The 19,714-nt window shown below is 38.9% G+C and overlaps 2 protein-coding genes across 3 annotated transcripts in view; one reads left to right on the forward strand and one right to left on the reverse strand.

Moving 5' to 3' along the window:
• Positions 1-681: 681 nt before the first annotated feature.
• On the reverse strand, positions 682-8,160 carry LOC142401058 (protein phosphatase 1D-like). 2 transcript variants are annotated; one of them, XM_075486293.1, is made up of 7 exons: positions 7,517-8,160; positions 6,683-6,911; positions 6,441-6,565; positions 6,164-6,345; positions 5,087-5,314; positions 4,695-4,782; positions 2,803-2,886 (listed from the first exon to the last, which is right to left on the reverse strand). In XM_075486293.1, exons 1-6 carry the CDS (start codon positions 8,007-8,009, stop codon positions 4,699-4,701), a joined length of 1,341 nt encoding a protein of 446 aa, XP_075342408.1. In that variant the 5' UTR covers positions 8,010-8,160; the 3' UTR covers positions 2,803-2,886; positions 4,695-4,698. The 2 variants fall into 2 exon arrangements, with proteins under 2 accessions (XP_075342407.1, XP_075342408.1); XM_075486292.1 differs by lacking the exon at positions 4,695-4,782 and having other exon boundaries at positions 682-2,886.
• Positions 8,161-13,284: 5,124 nt separating this feature from the next.
• The window catches only part of LOC142401059 (roundabout homolog 1-like), an 86,584-nt gene continuing 80,154 nt past the window's right edge, over positions 13,285-19,714 (forward strand). Inside the window, exons 1-2 of the mRNA XM_075486294.1 lie at positions 13,285-13,345; positions 19,057-19,185. Coding sequence (XP_075342409.1) covers positions 19,077-19,185 — 109 coding nt within the window. The 5' untranslated portion in view covers positions 13,285-13,345; positions 19,057-19,076. The remainder of the gene's footprint in view (positions 13,346-19,056; positions 19,186-19,714) is intronic.

Here is a 19,714-nt window from a genome sequence, read left to right on the forward strand (position 1 = left end):
TGTAATAAAGTGCAGCTATTATAAAAGGATATTCTTAAAAGTACAAAAATTTCAAAAGGTGCATTATTATGGGTTGGAAATGTAAAGTGACGTGTGCATGTATATTACACAGGAAAGTCTCTGTTACTGTCGAGCTTTAAATGCTAATAACATTGCTGCCATCCTCTGGAACATGTCATGGTTGCATGGGCAACCCCCACCTCTTTTTTTCAACCGTAATAATTCTCTGTGCACAAAGCTGATTAACACCAGCTTTACAAAACAAAAACATACTTAAAATATGAATCAAAGTCACGATAATCAGCACAGTCTCACACCAGAATGTGTACATTCACAGTGCCAAACTAGTAAAAAACTACTGCAGTTTCTGGGCAGCAAAGTTGTTATATTGCATGCATCTGCCTTTAAAAATCCCAATTTTTTTTTGTCCTAATTATATGTTCAAAACTTCTTACGAGGAGGTTGGAGGGAGTGAAAAGTGACGTTACACGACAGAATGTAATGCAAGAGATACAAGTTTGAGTTCCATCTGAGCCAATATTGACTTAAACTAATTAATGAGTGTTTTTTTTTTTTTACATGTGGACAAATGTTCCTATTGCATGTTCTCTTGTGGGACTGGGCTGTAATGACAGTTCCACACATCTAGACACAGTTATAATAACACAGTAGACGCGAGGGTATTGACTGAAAAATGAGAACTTTATTACAACACAGATCATATATCCAGTCAGTTTCAAAGTATGTTATTTGTACGATGAGCCATGAAAATTGGCTACAGTGGATATAAAGTAAGACCAAAGTATTGTTACTGTCGAAACACACCACATGCCCATTAAAATCCATTACCCGTGGACAAGTCACAAAATACAGAGTAGATCTGAGCATGCCAAACTTCTGAAAAACCCAGATACTTTGCATAATAATGTACTGTACAAACCTCTATTGCATATTGATGTACTGTACAAAAACTGCTCGAAATAAATGAAGAACATTGAGCACATGGAGCAGGTTCAGTGTTCTGCAGTAAAACTGATACATTGATACAAAAGAAGGTGCATGATAAATGGTTGAGGCTGGGCTACAGCCACACATATATCAATATATCCTATTTCTCATCTTTTTGGGTCCCAAATGTGAAAACACATGAAAAGTACCTCAGATTCAATTGTGCTAAGGCAACCATGACATTGTTATGTAACAAGAAGGCAACAAATAAGCTTCGCAGTCGCTCAGCTGCCTTATGAACACAAGTTAGAACTTTCTTCCTCATGAATGTGGCACTTACATACAATAAAGCATTGTCTGTGCGGATTGAAGCACAAGTTATGAATGCAAAGCACAAAGAAAAAGGAAAACAGCAACAAAGGAAGACTTGCTAAAGTTGTGTGAACAGGAACTGATTTTAGCTTATTCAGTATTTAGACACCCAACAGATGCCAACAATCTCTATTCCTGCCACCACCATGTAAACAAATGGACTTCTAGTGATGTCCAGGGTTTCACAATGACGAAACTGCAATTTCATTGGCCAGATGAAAAAAAAAAAAAAAAAATCACTCAATGAAGGCCCTTGGAATGGCACAGTAAAAAAAATGCAGAAATATAAAATACAGGGTAAAAGTACAGAATACGTAAAAACCATTAAATGGTAAGTTCACTCAAAACACACACATCTACGTTTATGCAAATATAGAACAAGAGCATGTTTAATGCTTTTTTTTCTGATTTGGGTGAAACTGCCCTTCTTACAGCCAACACTCCATCAGTTGAGAGACGGCCGTCGTCAGGTTGCATCATAATCAAACACAAAACAAAACAAATTCAAAATCAGTACCCGCATAATCACCTCAGATCACTGCTTGCAGCCTACAGCATTACCACTGAAGGACGTACTTTCAAAACTATAAACTCCATAAAACGTGATGAAGACTTACCATCAACCTGTTCCAGGCAACGGTGTGGTAGCGCTCTTAGTCATAGAGTCCAAGCAACGGATCTGAGGTATTAACTCCAGTCAAAGGAGACTGGTCTCTCACACCATCCATTCAATAAAATTAATCTAAAGTAGTTCATTTGTTTGATAAAAATCTAAACTGGAAGATCAAGTGGGTCCCAATTCTGTTGAAATAAAGTTAGGTCAGATAACAGTGATGCATTTGATTAAAAATAGGCCTTTGGATATACTGTACATATTTAAAAATATGAAAATAGAACAGAACAAGCGATTTAAAGAGTTTAAATTTCAAACACTAAGATTTAAAGAGGGAGCAGGAAGAAGGGCAAAAAGAAAACGTCAGCACAGCAACACATTTACAATCCCCACTTCTCAGATATTTACAAAAACCAAGACTTTGTATAAAAAGTATACATCTAGCAAGAGGCCTTCAGCACGTGAGCAAAACTAACACAATTCAGATCATCGTTTTAGAGTCAGGACAGAGATGAAATTCAGTACACACACAAGGCAGAGTTGTGGTGCTGTGATTGAGTGCCGTCCTCCTCAGAGGAGCTCGGTTCTGTATTTTGATCATGCGACCGGAGAGACTGTTCACTTTCTGCTTCGATGTGAAATGTCTTCTGAGACAGACTTTTGTTGGGGGACGGGCCGAGCCTACGAGAAGGACCTCTGAGTTCAGGGGGTCTGTGCGAGGAGCCCCGGAGCCGTTTTAATGGAGGAGTAGGGGTCGGACAGTCCGTCTGGGTGGTTGGGTCTTGCTTTTCGAAAATACTCGCTGAACCATCGGAAGCGGGCAGTGTGGCTCTCACAGTGTCAGCGTCAGGTAAGAGCTGTGTTGTGGCACAGAAAGTTGCTTCATACAGCCCAAATGCCTGCTCCAGAGTTCTGGAACTGTCTTTGAACGGGGCACCCAGCGGATCACTCGTCTGAAATAAAGCAAACCAAAAAGAATAACACCTTATCAAAATGATTGAATTATCAATTTGCTGCAACAATACACATTAATTGATCAAACTATCCCGAACTATCCCGCCTCTTTTGACATGAAGCTGTATTGACATCCCATACTAGCAATATTATTTATGAACATTTTCTTACCCCCCGCTGCGTACTGTGAGCCGAGTTCCGGCCTCGTTTTGGCGGTGACGAAGGTAGTCCGGCTAGTTGGCTGGGGCCACAAAAATAAAGTGTTTTGCTTCTCAAAACAATATGCGTTCAAAAGAGTAATACATTTGCATCACAAAATCGTTGTGCAGGAAAAACTCAGACCTCACAATCGCTTGGCACTATTTTCTCTCCCTTGTATCACTGCATGCTGCCGCGTGCCGATAGCCGCGCCTGTTACGGTGTTTACTGCTAGGAAGCAGGGGACTGCTCGGTCTGCACTTCGGTCTGCACGGTCTACACAGAACGCAGTGATACGAAGGGAGAGAGAAAATAGCGCCAAGCGATTGTGAGGTCTGACTTTTTCTGGATGAACGATTTTGTGATGCAAATGTATCACTCTTTTGAACGCATATTGTTTTGAGAAGCAAAACACTTTATATTTGTGACCCCAGCCAACTAGCCGGACTACCTTCGTCAACGCCAAAACGAGGCTGGAACTCGGCTCACAGTACGCAGCAGGGGTAAGAAAATGTTCATAAATAATATTGCTAGTATGAGATGTCAATACAGCTTCATTTCAAAAGAGGCAAACTATCCCTTTACGCAAGGCACCGCTGCCCACCGTCCCAGGTTGGCATCTGTCTCTATGCATGTCCCTGTGCATGACTGTGTCAACAGGTGCCAACCTGGATGGCTTCATTTCGTGTGTATGACAATAAATCTGATCTTCTTCGCATATCACAACAGCACTGCTCTGTAGCAAAGTAGTCCAGATGCTAAAGTGGCCTGCAGTCAACTCCCACTGATAACATTTGCCACATTATGTAAAGAAAATGCACGAAAAGGGAGGTCCCGAACCGTCGAGCAGGTGGAATCCTATAGCAGGAAAGAGCGGAAAAGTTTTCATTATCAAAGCTACAGCAACTGGTTCCCAAAGACATGCTAGAGTCATCACATTCAAATCAAGTATCAATTTGAAAAAATGTATCAAACATTTGTTTTAGTGTTTAATATCTTTGTTGTTTTAAATTACGCACTGGTTGGATTGAAATAATTAGCAAATCATTGCATTCCATGTGGTTTCCCAAGCTTTCTTTTAGAGAAAGTCTAGAATATTTAGGATTCTGCAGTAACTTCAGAGAGGAAAAAGATTGACACTTTAGATTTTGCACTGGTGGAATCTCACAAGCTTTGGCACAGATTCACAACATAATTACCCGTGTCATTGGATTACTGTCAAATATACCTGGAAATACACTGTTGTGCATCAGTAAACAGCCACCTTCTAAATGTCCACTTGCTCCAGAATATATCTGAGCATCCATATCAGAAAGAGGTTCAAGGGGATGATAACTGTTTTTAACTAACAACATTCTGTGTTTATACTGGGCAACACAGAAATGAATGTGCTGCAGTCCTATTACAGACGTAAAGCTCTACTACCAGTGGCGCTGATAATGCTAATTTTCCCAAGCTAACCAACTCTACAGACTTATTGCAATTTTTCTATTGAAAAACGTTCAATTTGATACAAGAATAAATAAGACCAGCCTGGATCTTGAGCTAACAGATCATTGACTGGAAACTCTGATGACAATCTGACAGACTTTCATCAGCAAGCAGTCACCTCACTACCACTCCAGGCATGTCCATCCCTCATGTTCTTCTCCATATATCTCATCCTCTTCATAAAACATGTCATCCTCATGCTCCGCCTGTTGACCCCGAAAACAAAGAATGACTTGGTGAACCAGCGGTCCCCTGAGTGGAATGGCTGCTGTGACCTTTGATCAACAGCGAGCGGTTTCTACAAACTCAAATATATATTTAACTGGTGAAAGCATTGATAAGAAAATAAAAAAGGACTGAAATATTTGAAAGAACAATACAGATTCAATCACAAAGATAGGGCAGTAGATTTTTTATCATAGAGCAGCAAATCTGCACGTAGAAATTCAGTCACGGTTTGTCCAAATGAAACATGTCCAAAGGAAAATGCAACAGAACTACGGCTCTGACCTTTTGGACTTCGCATGTGTTATAGGGAGTTCCGGGGTATGGAATCTGGTCAATCCCTGTGGCCATGTCAACAACAATCTCATCTCTGTGCATCGGGATAGGAGGACCTCCACGTTCCTGCAGCGCCAGGACGATGACTGTTGTGTTGTCTGCGCGGAGCATGCGCTCCTTCCAAAACAATAGAGCTGTGCATCCCAGCCGCCGGGCACAGGACATTCCCTTTGGTCCCTAAAGGAAGCAAGAGCAAAAGGAGAGAGGAGAGGTTAGTCCTGGTGAAATTTGCAACAAGTGAAAATCAAAATCAAAGCTGTGAAAATCAAAGCAAAAACAATCCTGCTGTTAAAAAAATACATTTAATATTTTTTTTAGATTATAAATAGGGCTGGGCAACGATTCAAATTTTTAATCAAATTAATCACATGATTTCCCTGATTAATCGCATTTGTACGCAAAACCCAAAAATTACTTCAAAAGTAGTGTATAGCTTTTAGCATTTAGTTTTATTTTAAATGTGCTGCCATATGAATGAAAGTGCCATAACATTTGTTGTGCAAACACACTTTTAACATCAGCATCTTTCTGTAGTTTTTATGTAGAAGCCTCGCTCCACTGTCTGTTTCCTTGAATGACTAGCTGGTATCAGTTGTTTTTGCCTTATTTTGCCTTTAAGGGATATTTTAGACTGGAACTACTATGGTGATAAGACAATTCAACTTGGCAGTGTTTACAGATGACTTTGGTTCTGTCGACTCCGCCGTCTGGAAGAACTTTAAAATGAAAATGGCCGAGTAAAAGTTCCGTACCCTTCTCCATGTTTGGTGGATCCGCCAAATACTTTCTTTTCCAGTTCTGCAGCAGACAGCAACAGACTTTTACAAAATAAAAGCCTGTGAGCAACACACTTTTACAATAATAAAATAAATAATAAAACCTGCGTTAATGTGCGATAAAAAATTTTTTATCGGCGTTAAATAATTAACGAGTTAACTCGCCCGGCCCTAATTATAAAAATTCAATCGAATACCACATTACACACGATGTGAATTTATAATTAGTCTTAGTTACACCGTTACATACCACCATTTTGTCATGGCTATAACACATATTAACAGCATTCTTGGGTGGCATCATGTTCCACAGTCCATCACTGCCAAGAATGATATAGCGATGCCGTTTGGGGTCGAGGCTCATCACAGTGGTATCAGGTTCTGGAGAAACCACAAACTCTCCACTGTAGAAATCATAGCTCCAGAGATCACCTGTGCACAGGAGAGAATTATGATAACTTCCCTGATATCCAGTTTGATATAATGGATATATAGGGAAAAAAAAGAGGAGAAGGAGTGTTCCTTACCGAGGGATCGGGCTACAGCCAGGAACGGGATCTGGTCTATGACCGTACTCCTCCTCACGGGGCCGTTATGCGTCAGCCTGGGCCTCTTCCACACAACACGGTTCACCCCAGATTTCTTCATAACACTACAATTAAAAAGAGAAAAACAATGCAAGGTTTTAAAGCATGACAAAATATACAAAGCAGTACAAGAATGATGAAGTGCAAAAACAACATAAATATTCTAACTTGGACCATCGCACCTGCCACCCAGTCTTTCAATCCTCTCCTTTTCTTTAGGAAGTTCAGGTTTATGATCTTGTGTTATTTCAAGTGCCTGGAGCATGATGTCAGAGTCGTTTTCTTTCACTCCAACCACAACTGCCGAATCCCCTACATGAGCAACATACATGTGAGCTCCACGGATCACAACAACACTGGCTGTGGTGCCTGACGTGCTGGGCAGGCCAGTGATGGTCTTTGGCCACTGCGCTGTAAAAGGAAAAGGGTGAATAGAGATGAAAGCAGAAACTCTCAGGCATGTTAGCACAATGCACATGTTCAGCTTGTAAGCAGGTCTGAGAGAAAACAAACACCTCTCAAATGGAAGAAAAACTTGCTAAAGTAAAGATATTTCCTCACTTGGCCGAATAAAGATTCTGACTCAAGCACTGACAGAAGCCAAATTGTTGTATTTGATGGCTAAAATGAACGGCTTATTTGATGGAATTCTATTTCAGAGGGGATGGTAACACAGTTATTACCCCTGACACTTCATTAGCAGCTCCGGCGCTGACAAAATTAAATTAAAAAAACACAATGTTTGAATCCCAAACTCCTCTCAAATCTATGACAGTAATAAAACAGTGGGGCTAGTGATCATCTGAACCCTGATTACAGTCAGCTCATCGTGTTGACCTGTATTGGGGTGTGCCAGTCAACAGATGATCGTGCATCATAACACCAGCTGAAGAAGATGCTGCCTCATGTGGCAGTCTATCATCATAACGATGCAAAGACTCGTGATCGACTGGCACAGCAACATACCGATCAATGTAATGGGGGAAACAACAATTAAGCTCATGCTGACGACTTACGTAGCTCTTTCCACATTGCGTGGTGACAGGCGATGAACCCTTTCCGTAGAGCCGCGCACACTTCACCGTGATCCTTGGACCAAAACCCCCGCTGCCTTTTTAACAAATCCCAAAGATGCTCACTGGCAAAATGGGCTGCTTCCCGACCCCCGTGACCATCAAAAACAGCGAAAAACGCCACAGACTTCCGAGTGTCCACTACATGCTCTGCGTCTGTTTCATTTGATACTGTGGCACCGATGCTGCCACTGTCCTTACTCGATAAACTCTCGACCCACATAGCCGTAGCTGGACCTGATTCGGTATGACCAGTCTGTTCGGTAGGTTCCCTCTCCGCATTCCCCTGTCCTCCATATCTCTGCGACTTTGGATCATCTTCGTCTGCCGACGCCGTCGGCTCGTACTCGATTCTTATCTCGATAACATCCTCCATGTATTTTCTCCCTCCTTGCTCGGAAAACGCACTCATACGGAACAGTAATGAGTCGTCCATGATTGTAAACGTCTGAATGTAACGATCTAAACAATAAAAACGTGCATGTAGTTGCTAAGTATAGCTTGCAAGCTAAAATTTTGAACCGATTTTGCCGCGACTGTGTTGCCGAAGGCTTCCTTCCTTTTTTGTTTATCCTCTCCGAAACGTCCCACTCTACGTAATTACGTCACGTACCCATCAACCAGACATAGCACGCAATGGCTGTTACGCTGCTTTTCCTCGAGCTCATATAAATAACCATAACGTGTAACAAGTACACAGCAGACAATATCAAACGTGACTGGTTTTAACGCGACCATTTGGTCCCAGCTGCTCTCCTTCTTTTCGCCATTTTAGCACAAGTTACGACAGACAGCGACAGCTTCTAAGGGCCAAAAGTGATCAGTAACGTGAATCAGGGCACGTAGCCTACCATCACTGAAAAGCACCTACTCAGATTTACTGTATTTCGACGTATTTGTGTCAAAAGCCTAACAAAAAAAATCCCAGGCTTTTGGACTCATTTATTACAAAAAAAAAAAAAAAAAAAAAAACTGGTTTGGATCAAAAACACTGCTTTTCAATGTTGTTTTCAATACGTCATCACGAATTTATATACATTTAAATCATGTTATATTAAATACACTTGGGCTGCATATCTCCATGCTAGTGTGAGTTCTCACCAGGTAAGCCGGCTTCTTCCCACAGTCCAAAAACATGTCTATTAGGTTAAACCAGGAGTGTGGGTGTGCATGTCGGAGTCGGAGAAATAATAGGGCATGGGAAATGATTGGATGGATGAATGAAATAATTAATGAATTAATTAATCAGAGTAGATCATAAAAGCGCACAAAGAAAAAAAGTAATCAATATTGAACTTCTAATGCGGCCTGGCCTAGATCTCCACCTGGCAGTGCCACAGTAATGCCACGTGGAGGCAGTGTTAATCAAGTCAAATAAACTCCTTTTGTTAGTTTTGCTCCCATTCTTCACAGAAATTCAACACGTACAATTTCAAGCAGATATTTTTGATGGATACATTTAGGGGTATCTAATATGTGACACCCATAAGAAAATCACTGTGTAAACAAGTATTATGGTGGTATGTTTGCAATGTATTTGGTAAATTAGTTATTTTTCTCAAGATACAGTTGTTGCGATTAAAGATCAAACCAGTATTCAATTTCATTCCCCTGCAGGTCTTTGTGGACGTTCATGCACACGTTTTACCCTTTAGGCATGTGATGTCCACCATGGAGAACTGACTGATCTCAACAAGAAAGAGACATTTCTGTTTAATTCATAATATTTCTCACTGCAACCCGAGAAAATCCCCAAATCATACATTATACTTTATAAGCATTCCTCTTTAACTTCTCTCAGCTCTGACCTTAGCCTGAGGATTACTCTTCACCTTTGAGAGAGAAAAAAAATCTTTACATCTCTTCGTCTTTGGTGTGTGTGTGTGCGCGCGTGTATTTTAAGTGTTTTTTGATGTATTAGCGAGAGCAAGCAAGGGAGAAAGCATACAAATTTAAGTGGAGAAAAAGGCATTTCCCACATCATGTTTTCCCTAAGTTTCCCCATTGTGTCTTTATCCTTTAATACCCAAAAGCTCTGCCCTTGACTTTAACCTTTCTTTCTTTCTTTCTTTCTTTCTTTCTTTCTTTCTTTCTTTCTTTCTTTCTTTCTTTCTTTCTTTCTTTCTTTCTTTCTTTCTTCTGTTTAAGTCCATTAATAACCCTGCCCTCAGAGAGGTCCTGTCTGCGCACAGGCCACAATTGCAGATGAGGAGCCAATGTGATTTCCATGTAAATGGTGTCAGAATGTCATTTTCAAGTGAAGCTTCTGAGAAAATGAATTCCTGAAGACGAGAGAGATTACCAAGGGGCAATGACACCTGGACTGCATTCTCACAGATTCCCCGTGCAGCTCTTGTATAATGGTCTATCCATAAAAAACAGCTTTGTTTGGCTTCCAGACTGTGTAGATGCTTAAGTGTCAGTCAGACCAGACCAAACAGCAGAGAGGAAAATGGCTGAAGTATTACCATGTAAATTTATGCTAATATAACCGCAGGTAATTTTCATTTTTCACATGGGAGCAAACCATAGTTAAATTCTATTTGGAACAGTGTGTGTTTGTGAGAGCATTTGTTCTCATCGAAATAATTTTCTCATCACTGTGGTCGAAGTGTTATTATATTTATTGGTAAGGGCAAGATGTCAAGGATGTTTTATTTAGATATCACTCGACCTTTGGGCTGCCATTAGTCGAGATGACATGTTAATCTACAAATGTAAAAAGAAAAACAATAATGCAAAGAGCAAAGAGTCCAATACCTAATGTTAACAGGTTTCTTCAAGCAAACTCAAACCAATTGTCTCTGCCTTTTTTAACACAATGCCAATTACCAACTATCCTCGATGAATTTGATTCTAAACACAAAACACATTTCAACACATTAACAGCAAGCTGTCAATAAAGTTATCTAAGTATGCTCTGCATATCCCAGATTTAATCTTTTTACTGGAAGTATATGCAAAGATGCCATTACATTACATCCTGTGATTGTCCTATGTTGTCTACAAAATGCATAAGCATTTGTCATGTGATTGTTTCTTTCATTCTTTCAATATTTTATCTATTTATAAGACCGCGCAGCTTGGAAAATGCTGGTTCCAGCATTCAAAGAACATGATGACTCAATGTTTGTCCTTTTTCACAGTTTGATGTAGATATCTTCTCTGATATTTCAACAAATTACCATGACAGTTAGTTACATTTAAAAACTATCGCATCACATTAAATAGGCAACAATGTCCATATTTGAAAGTTGGACAGGTTGGACACATACATACACACACACACACACACACACACACACAACTGTTAAGCCAAACAACTCAGTTTGAGTCCAGTCACGACCTTTTATACTTTAAAATAACTTCACTTTTTTAACCTTGTCTAGGTTCTAGAAAGTGCTTTACAATATCTGTCTCATTCACGCCTTCACACAAGCACTCCTACAGATCTTCTTATTATATAAATGCACTCCATAGGCAGTGTGCAGCACTTTCTTTTATTTACTGATGGACATATGGAGTTCAGTATCTTGCCCAAGAACTCTTCAGCACATGGAGGCGCTGTGGATCAAACCACCAACCTCCCAGTTGGAGGATAAAAAACTCACTGAGCCATGGCTGCATTACAACATAATTGGTTAGGGTTAGGCATTAAAAATTGCATGGTTAAGGTTACACATTTAAAACTATATGGTTTAGGTTAGGGAAACCTAATGGCTTGATTACTGGCTGACAAGTCCTGTCCCCTTGGCTAAACATAAACTTATAAAATGTCCTACTGAAATACATTACTCTAAAAGTCCTGTTGGGTGGCATAACAGAAAAAAAGAATATATGTTCATCAGTACATATTCAAAGTTTTCAGTTTTTCATTAGACTTGGTTGAAATTGCAAATTAGGCTGCCTTTTTCAATGCAATTATCATTTGCTTCTCAACAGAATCCCATGTCCTATTCCATGACTGGCTGTCACATACTCTCCTTTGTCTCTTCTCAGCTCAGATTCAAACCAAAAGTGACTTGGTCCTTCTAATCAGTGAAGCAACATTCTTGCTAGAGGAGACGATGTTTCCTCTTGAGATGATTATCTTTCCAATGTCACACTCACAAGTCTGCTTCTGTCAGCATGATCGATGACCATGATATCGACTTGAGGTTAATTCAAAACCACACTACTGAGTTAGATGAAGGATCTTGATAAAAGCACTGACTATAGATAGCGCAGCTGAAAAGAAAATTGTTCTGGGTCATGCACTGTGATGTCCCTCCACAGTTCCGCATCATTTTAAGGTAAGAATGCTCCAAAGACATACTAATAAACTTCTGTTATGTGTGCTTGAATCGACAGTGTCTTTGCATAGGATTATCTTGCCTTAAATCCTCCAAATTTCTGTTATTTATACACAAATCATCATTGAGCCTTTGTATGACTAAACAAAAGGATTTTTTTCTTGCACTCTTTGAATAGCACAAAAGGGCCTTGACAAATTAACTTTGTTCCTACTTGATTTGTGCAATCCACTGAGCCCATCCCACTGCTGTAGACTGAACAGAATAAATAGCTGCTGAGCAACGTGGCAGATCAATTCTCTGTTTGTTACACACATCATTACACAGAAGATGATGCACTCATCAGTCATTGTGGACACTCTTTGCAATTAAGGAAAACAAAATCAATGATGATAAAAGCTCACACTTATATGTGAACACAAGAGCTAAAAAAGTTTCAAAATATACAGTAAAAGGCATCATGGGAGAATGTAGAAAAGAGCACAGTTCAGACATGCAATTCAGGTGAAATCGTACAATTTCTATAGTGTAAATATGTTGGTCTGTGCTATTTCTATGGTGAAATGGGTGTTTTCCTGCTCTCTAGCCTGTGCACAACAGGGTTCCAACATTTCCACTGAATAGGAATGAGCAAGATGAAAAACAAAATTGAATGAAAAGCATTTAAGTTTAACCATGAGAGTAAGAGCAAGAGAAAAGAGAGGCTTTGCTGCAGGTAAACGTTCGTCCCTGTGGGATACTTTTCTGATTGTGAACCACAGTAGAAGGATGTTTCCCCGTATTGCAACAAAACACTGCAGTGCTCTGTGCATGTTTGCAAGAGGCTTGAGCTGTTATTGTTCTTTTGAAAAAGCTTCAGAAATAGAGTGTGAGTAACCTGAACAACAAATTGTGTTCGCATGCACAGTACTGATAAAATGTCATTTTGCAAAACAAAGTTTAAGCATTCATTGTATTAATGAGTATGTTTTTAAAAAGAAAAGCAACATTTCCTTGTTTTTTTTTCAATAAGCTGAGAAAATGGTAGCTATAATCCATCAAAAAGTCTGAATACTGTTGAATATTCTTAAATGACTTGAGTGTATGAAGTGTCGGTCTCAGTCTGTAAGAGTAAATCGTTTGAGTGTAGCTTTAGGACCCTGAGAATATTGAACCTCGGTTGCTGCAGAGGAAGGTTTGTGATTTGTATGCACCCCATCTGATAGCGCCTCCTGGATCACAGATGGATTATTTAGGCTCTTCCTCCGGCAAAGGCTCTTTCTTTTGACCCCCTCACCCTCCTCCCCCAACCCCCAACCCCCAGCCACCACCCTCTTTTTTCCTTTTTCTTTTTAACAGGTCTAGAACCTACCTATCCCCCCCCTCTCATCTTACTTCTCTTTCTACTGTCATTGTTGGGTACTTGGATTCCACAAAAACACTCATACTTGGCTTTTCCAGAGAAAATGCAACAGTAATGCTGGAGGAAAAACCTGGACGGGTAAGTTATAAAGTTGTGCTCGTTCATGTTAGTGAGGTGTGGTGTGTAATTTTACAGAGAGTCTATTTTTTGCATGAAGGTGCTAGGGAATTGAATGATTTCCCTGCTCATTGATTCTGATGGAGTAAGAGCAGATATTGACAATGAGCTTTGCTGCTGTAAGCTATGTTTTGTATTGTTGTTCATGTAAGCATTAATTCTAGGATATCATTGTATTTTTTTCTCTCCATACGTGTACTTTCATTGAGAACTTTTGTTTCTCAGATGGATAATAGAGTTTACACCGCATCTTGTGTGAAAGTGAACCACAACTTTTCACTTTTAATTTCAGTTTGAGTCACCGCTCAGTCATTCACATTGCTTATATTGTTTGAGCTGAGTAAAGATTGAATGAATTCAAACACTGAATACTTTGCTTTGGTAATGAATATTACCAACTGTATTACATAATTGCAAAATTCATAATAATTTTATTTTCCACAATATCTATTCTGTAAACTGATGGTTTTACAACCTTGAGCAAGTCCAGTTATGAATTAATAGCAATTGCTAAAATTATATTCAGCCAAATTCAAACGCATATCTTATTTGGTTTCTTATTTGGGGTTGCTTCGGCTGCAGGATTTAATGTATCTCACTGTAATGTTAACCTAGAAACTCTTTAGACATGGAGTTAACAAGGCAAATAAAGGTAAGTGGTGTGGTAGTACAAGATATAGTCACTGAAACTTTACATTTGTCATGTAGAATTACTTGTCAATTATCAATTTTTTTTTTTCAAATCTTCTCACCTGTAAATGCATTCAGCTGGGCCAAAGGTGTTTTTCCATTGCAGATAAAACATGGCAGACTGTTAGATGTGTTGTCATCTGGGTATATTCTCTTTAAAACCTCCATATATCTGATCACATATTTACTGATATCAAAAAACAATCTAAACTCATGTTTCAAATGCAGCAAAGAGCATTTTCAACTGTCTAAGGTCTGTGATGATGTATCAGGGTCATCCATACTCTCGGGCCACAGGTCACTGCTCCTTGTAGTTGATCCATATTATCATTTGTTATCCCTCTGGGTAGTTTATTTGCTCCACATTGCCCAGTCAGCTGGCAATGCCTTGTCAAACTGAAGCCTGACAGAGCCCCAGACATTTCCTCTCATATTTTTAATATCCTTTGTCTTGCTCTGATAGCTCCCTTAATACATTATAGTGACAGTGATGAAAGCCCAAATTTGTCTCCCCATCCATTTCCCCAAAAGACACAGTCATATGTCAGTGATAACTGCCAGGTTGTTGATAAGAACTCGTCAGATCTCCACACCGCCTCCAGAAGAAGATGGTGAGCTTTGTGTATTGCACAAGTATATGATGTATGACTTAACTTGAATGACAGTAATTTATTCAGGTGGGTTGCGTGTTTTGTGTACATCAAATATGTGCGCCTGTCTGTCTTGATAGCACGAGTCTCTTCCATTACAAACCTCCCACTGCGGTCTTGATTTAGACTACAAAATTGTCAGTGAATCATGCTTCCTGGCTGTGCCCCCTGTGTTCACTTAGCACCATGGTGCTCTTATACTATGGATCTGCTCATGAATCATCACAGCTGTGGATTGAAATGTACCCAGACTCAGAAATGTTTAGCCTAAACATCATTATTTCAATAAAGAAAGCCCTCAAAATAAAGATTACTATGCAATAAAATGCACACCAGGACCATAAACTGATCCTACACACCAGGTACATTTACAATATATATTCCTGGAAATGCTACAGGTGCATTGAAATATGCCTCATTTTCCTTTTTATGATGCATTTAATGTAATTAGTGAATATTGACGTATATTCTGTATAGTGTCTCCATTGCACTTTTGATATAGTACACTTGGTGGCATATTCCCAATTCCTCCATGAGTACATGAGATGAAATTTAGGAAGGTGAAAAGATGGTGTGTTAAGTAGGGGGAGGCTGCTGAAAGCTGATTCCGTTCATGGTCCAGTGCCCTCTACAATATGTGATCTGTCTGCTGTCTGCAGAGTCTTATTGACAGTGTTAGATGCTGAGCTGCGATGACTCCCCAGCAGACAGAAGAGGAAAAAGGACATCAGTAGTGCCATCTCGTTTGAGCTGCAGACCCTTTCCGTTTGCTCAAACGCCATACAGATAGATGAAGCAGATATTTTACTGTATTGTTCGGTTAGCTTTGAAAGTAATGGCTGCAGGGGCATGGATGATTTTTTTTTCACAAGTTGAGTGTAATTCATTTCTATGCCAACAACAAGACAGGGCAAAAAGTTCCCCAAACGTATTTAACACATACTGCTTATCTTTACATAAAGCCCCACAGAACAAAATTTCTCTGTTTTCATTTGAACTGTGCCTGTCTTAGTCGTTTCATTTTAGATACTACTATAGTTTTTTCTGACATGAAAGCTTTTTCAGAAAGGGTTTTTGCCTGAGTCCTTAACATGTCCCTTTGTGCATTTTCAGACTGACCAATGTAATTTTCTTTTCCACGGGCATGTTTTTGAATTACGTTTTCATTAGATTTCTTTCCCTTCTACTTCCACTTTGTGCCATTCTTTTGTCTGTGCTCTGAAAAAGATAGAAATTAACAGCACAATGTTATCAAAAGACCCACATTTAATATTCACTGCTCTGCAAAATGCAATATTCTTTGCTCAGTGTGTCAGTAATGTGTTTATAAAGGCAGATTGCAATCTGAATGTTATTCATATTGAATATTGTATTACTGTGGAATATATTATTTCCAGCTCATGGCTTTTGAAGCATCAGCATATTTACAAGATTTGCAGAACATTTGTTTCAATCACAACAGGATGGTTTTGACTGTCTCATACAAATTTCCCAAGACCGAGATGGCTTACAGGATTTAACAAGTGACTATTTACAAGATCAAGAAGTAAGGAAGCACAACATAGAAATTGGCTTAACTGGTAGCCACGTGAGATTGTTTTGAGTCTCAGTGGTACTTCAAGCTAAACTTTAGCATGTGCTCAGGTTTGTCAGGTTTACAATGTCTGCACAGAAAGACATTCCTCTGGATTGATTAAAAGAGGTATTCTGCTACCAAAAAAAGTCAAAAATCTGAATGACAAAACAAAACACAGGTGACATTTATTTTTATCTTTAATCTATTATTAATTGTCCACATCACAGAAAAGTTTTTTTTTTCCAACTCACTTGTTTCTGCTCAATTGTTAGAATACGTGTCAGAAATAAGTAACTTGAAATAACCAATTCTGCCCATGAAAATATCCTCTTGCAAATATATATATGTATATTTATCATATAATAATATATATAATTAAAGCAAGTTAACTGAAATTTAACCTTTTAATGCAAAATGAGCTTTTTAGGCAAGATTAACGTGTGCACGTTCTATACGTACCTATAAATATGTCAGATTTAACGGATATATTTGTATATATGTATATGTATATATATATATATATATATATATATATATGTGTGTGTGTGTGTGTGTATATTTACCATATTGCAATACAATTTACTTGTATATACATATATATAGATGTATCCATTCCTTTATGACCACAATGTACCATCTTCTGATGGCTACTTCCAGCAGGATAATGCACCATGTCACAAAGCTCATATCATCTCAAACTGGTTTCTTGAACACTGAGTTCACTGTACTCCAATGGCCTCCACAGTCACCAGATCTCAGTCTAATAGAGCACCTTTGGGATGTGGTGGAACGGGAGATTGGCATCATAGATGTGCAGCCGACAAATCTGCAGCAACAACGGATGATGATGCTATCATGTCAATATGGAGCAAAATCTCTGAGGAAGGTTTCCAACACCTTGTTGAAAGTATGCCACGAAGAATTAAGGCAGTTCCGAAGGCAAAAGGGGGTCCAACCTTTTACTAGCAAGGTGTAACCTAATAAAGTCCAGCTGGTCCATCTAAGTATTTTAACTTTTTCCAGAGCATTGCCCCTGTCTGAAAGGCATTTTTTTCCTTTCTGTTTTTGTGCCAGTTAATATTATTTTTACCTGAGGTGATGAAGCCGCCTGAAGTGTTCAAAGTTGTTTACCACTTCAGGTCACATTCTCCTATGTTGCACAAACAAGCATCACCTGACGATAATGAAACCCAATATGTAGTCGGGATTGTATGGTTTGGAATTGTACATAAAAATCATGATATGATCAGAATAGTAACTTGCCTGTGAAATGTTAAGGGATCACTAACTTTAATCAACCCTAAGGATGACATCACTTTCTTTGCTTAATTATTAGACTTAGGTCCTTAAGTCTATTAGTTGAGAAACTCATGATAACCATCTTGATGCTAGAGGAAATTGAGGGAACCACCAGACTGAATCAATATCTATTTAAACGTGCTGAATCTGTTGACACTGTGATATTTCAGTGAATGAATTAAATCATCTATGTTCTGGTTCTGTAGATAATTGGAAGTCATCAATATCTTCAGGCCTTATTTTCGCGTTCATATGTACCAAATTTACACAGAAGTTAAACAAATGCTGTTGCTGTTCATTTCACTAGAGTAGAAATAAAAAAGAAATAAGACTTATTGTGGAGCCAGATGATTGTTTAAGACCAAAGTCACTGGTTTGATCTAAAGATATGGATTAACTGACTACCACACAATCACTGCTATGTACAAATTTACAGATCTTCATTTGTTACTTTTTAAGACGTTTACATTATCAAGTTGATAAAGATGTATAAAGAAGGTCTGCTCACTTGGCGATATCTAAATTTTGGTTTTAAAGTGGCAGAAAATGAGGGAAAACGTGTACAAAACCCTTACATCCACTTCACAATAAAAGAAAAATTCCTCATGTTTGTATCACTGTGTATTTGGTGCAGTTAATTCACTTTTTGCACAAGTTGTGGCATTTTCATAGAGTTGGCTGTTGCTGCGTATTTCTCTGAACAATTAAAATGTTGCATGGAGCCAGTGGCCACAGGGTGCCAAGATGTCCCATAAAGCTGGCTATCTGTCAGACAGCTTGGATGAGCTGCAAAGCTGTTTGTACCACAGATGGCTGATCAGTAGAACTGACTTCCCTTTTTTTTTTCTTTCCTGGCACTGTCATTGTGTCTCATCGCCATAACCACTTGAGAGCAAGGGTGTATTTCATGTTGTGTTTGTGTGTGTGTGTAAAATGCGTGGCCTGTTTGTTTCGGGGCGTTAGGATGGAAGATGCAGCAGGTAATTGTGAGCATGTTTGTGTGGTGTGTGACTTGAATTTTGTGCGAGCACATTGCATTTTTATGGTGCACTTGAGGACAAAACATAGTCGTATCAGTTTTCCACAAAGCACATAAAGAGAGTTTAAATTTTAGAAGCTCACTAAACTGTTGGTTTATTACAGGAAAGGCAAACACAGAGTGATCTATGTGGATCACACTGAAACAGGCAGACCCAGAAATTGACTGCATGTTGGGTGGGTTTCAGAGGAAAATCCATCTGTCTGCCTTGCTCTGTCCTCTGTAGTGGAATTTCACACTCACACACACCCACACAGACACACACCCACACAGACAACAAGCCTCTTTGGGAAAATAACAGTATAAAAACCTCTAAACCATTATCGGTAATGATAATAATACATACATGTTATGTCTGTGGAGTGACACATGAAGCATTACCAACATCGTTAACAGTCTCCACTGTCTTTTTTTCCAGATTTATGATGGTTTTCCTGAATGCAAACTGGGTCTATTAGGACTATGCAGGGAATTCAACTATTCTTTCTCACCAACCTGCTCTGTGCCAGCCAGCTGGAGTGGGGCAATGGCACGGACATTTCATCAGGTAAGAATCACTTGAATGAGTGAGAGAGGAATGATGAGGAAAATACTGTATTATTATATTATTGACTTAACACAGCTTCAACACCTTTTAGTAACAATTATGCTCTCCTCTTGTGGCCGAAAACAAGAAGATGCAAAACTATTCTATTTACATTTACAGGACATGCTATCATAAGGCTCATTAGGAAAATAATAAATGAAAATAATTTCTCTGTCAAACTCGGGGGGTAGTAAAATGTAAATGAGTGCAGTGAATTACTGCACAGTGCACACACAAACTTTCAATGTACATATATATACATACATATATAAATTCATCAGAACTTTGAATGTATGCGATTTCCTTTTAAAATGTACATTGATCTAAAATATGATAAATTTGAATTGTAGTTAAATCACTTATGCAAATTTATTCATAACAGTTCTATTCACCTCTGACATACTTACATTTGCCTTTTTTTAAATTACCTTTCAAAAACCTTTACTCCAGTGTGAATATGACAAATGAATGCCTTTACTGCCTCTTCTCC

The sequence above is a fragment of the Odontesthes bonariensis genome, chromosome 16, assembly GCF_027942865.1.
Source record: "Odontesthes bonariensis isolate fOdoBon6 chromosome 16, fOdoBon6.hap1, whole genome shotgun sequence".
NCBI lineage: Eukaryota > Metazoa > Chordata > Actinopteri > Atheriniformes > Atherinopsidae > Odontesthes > Odontesthes bonariensis.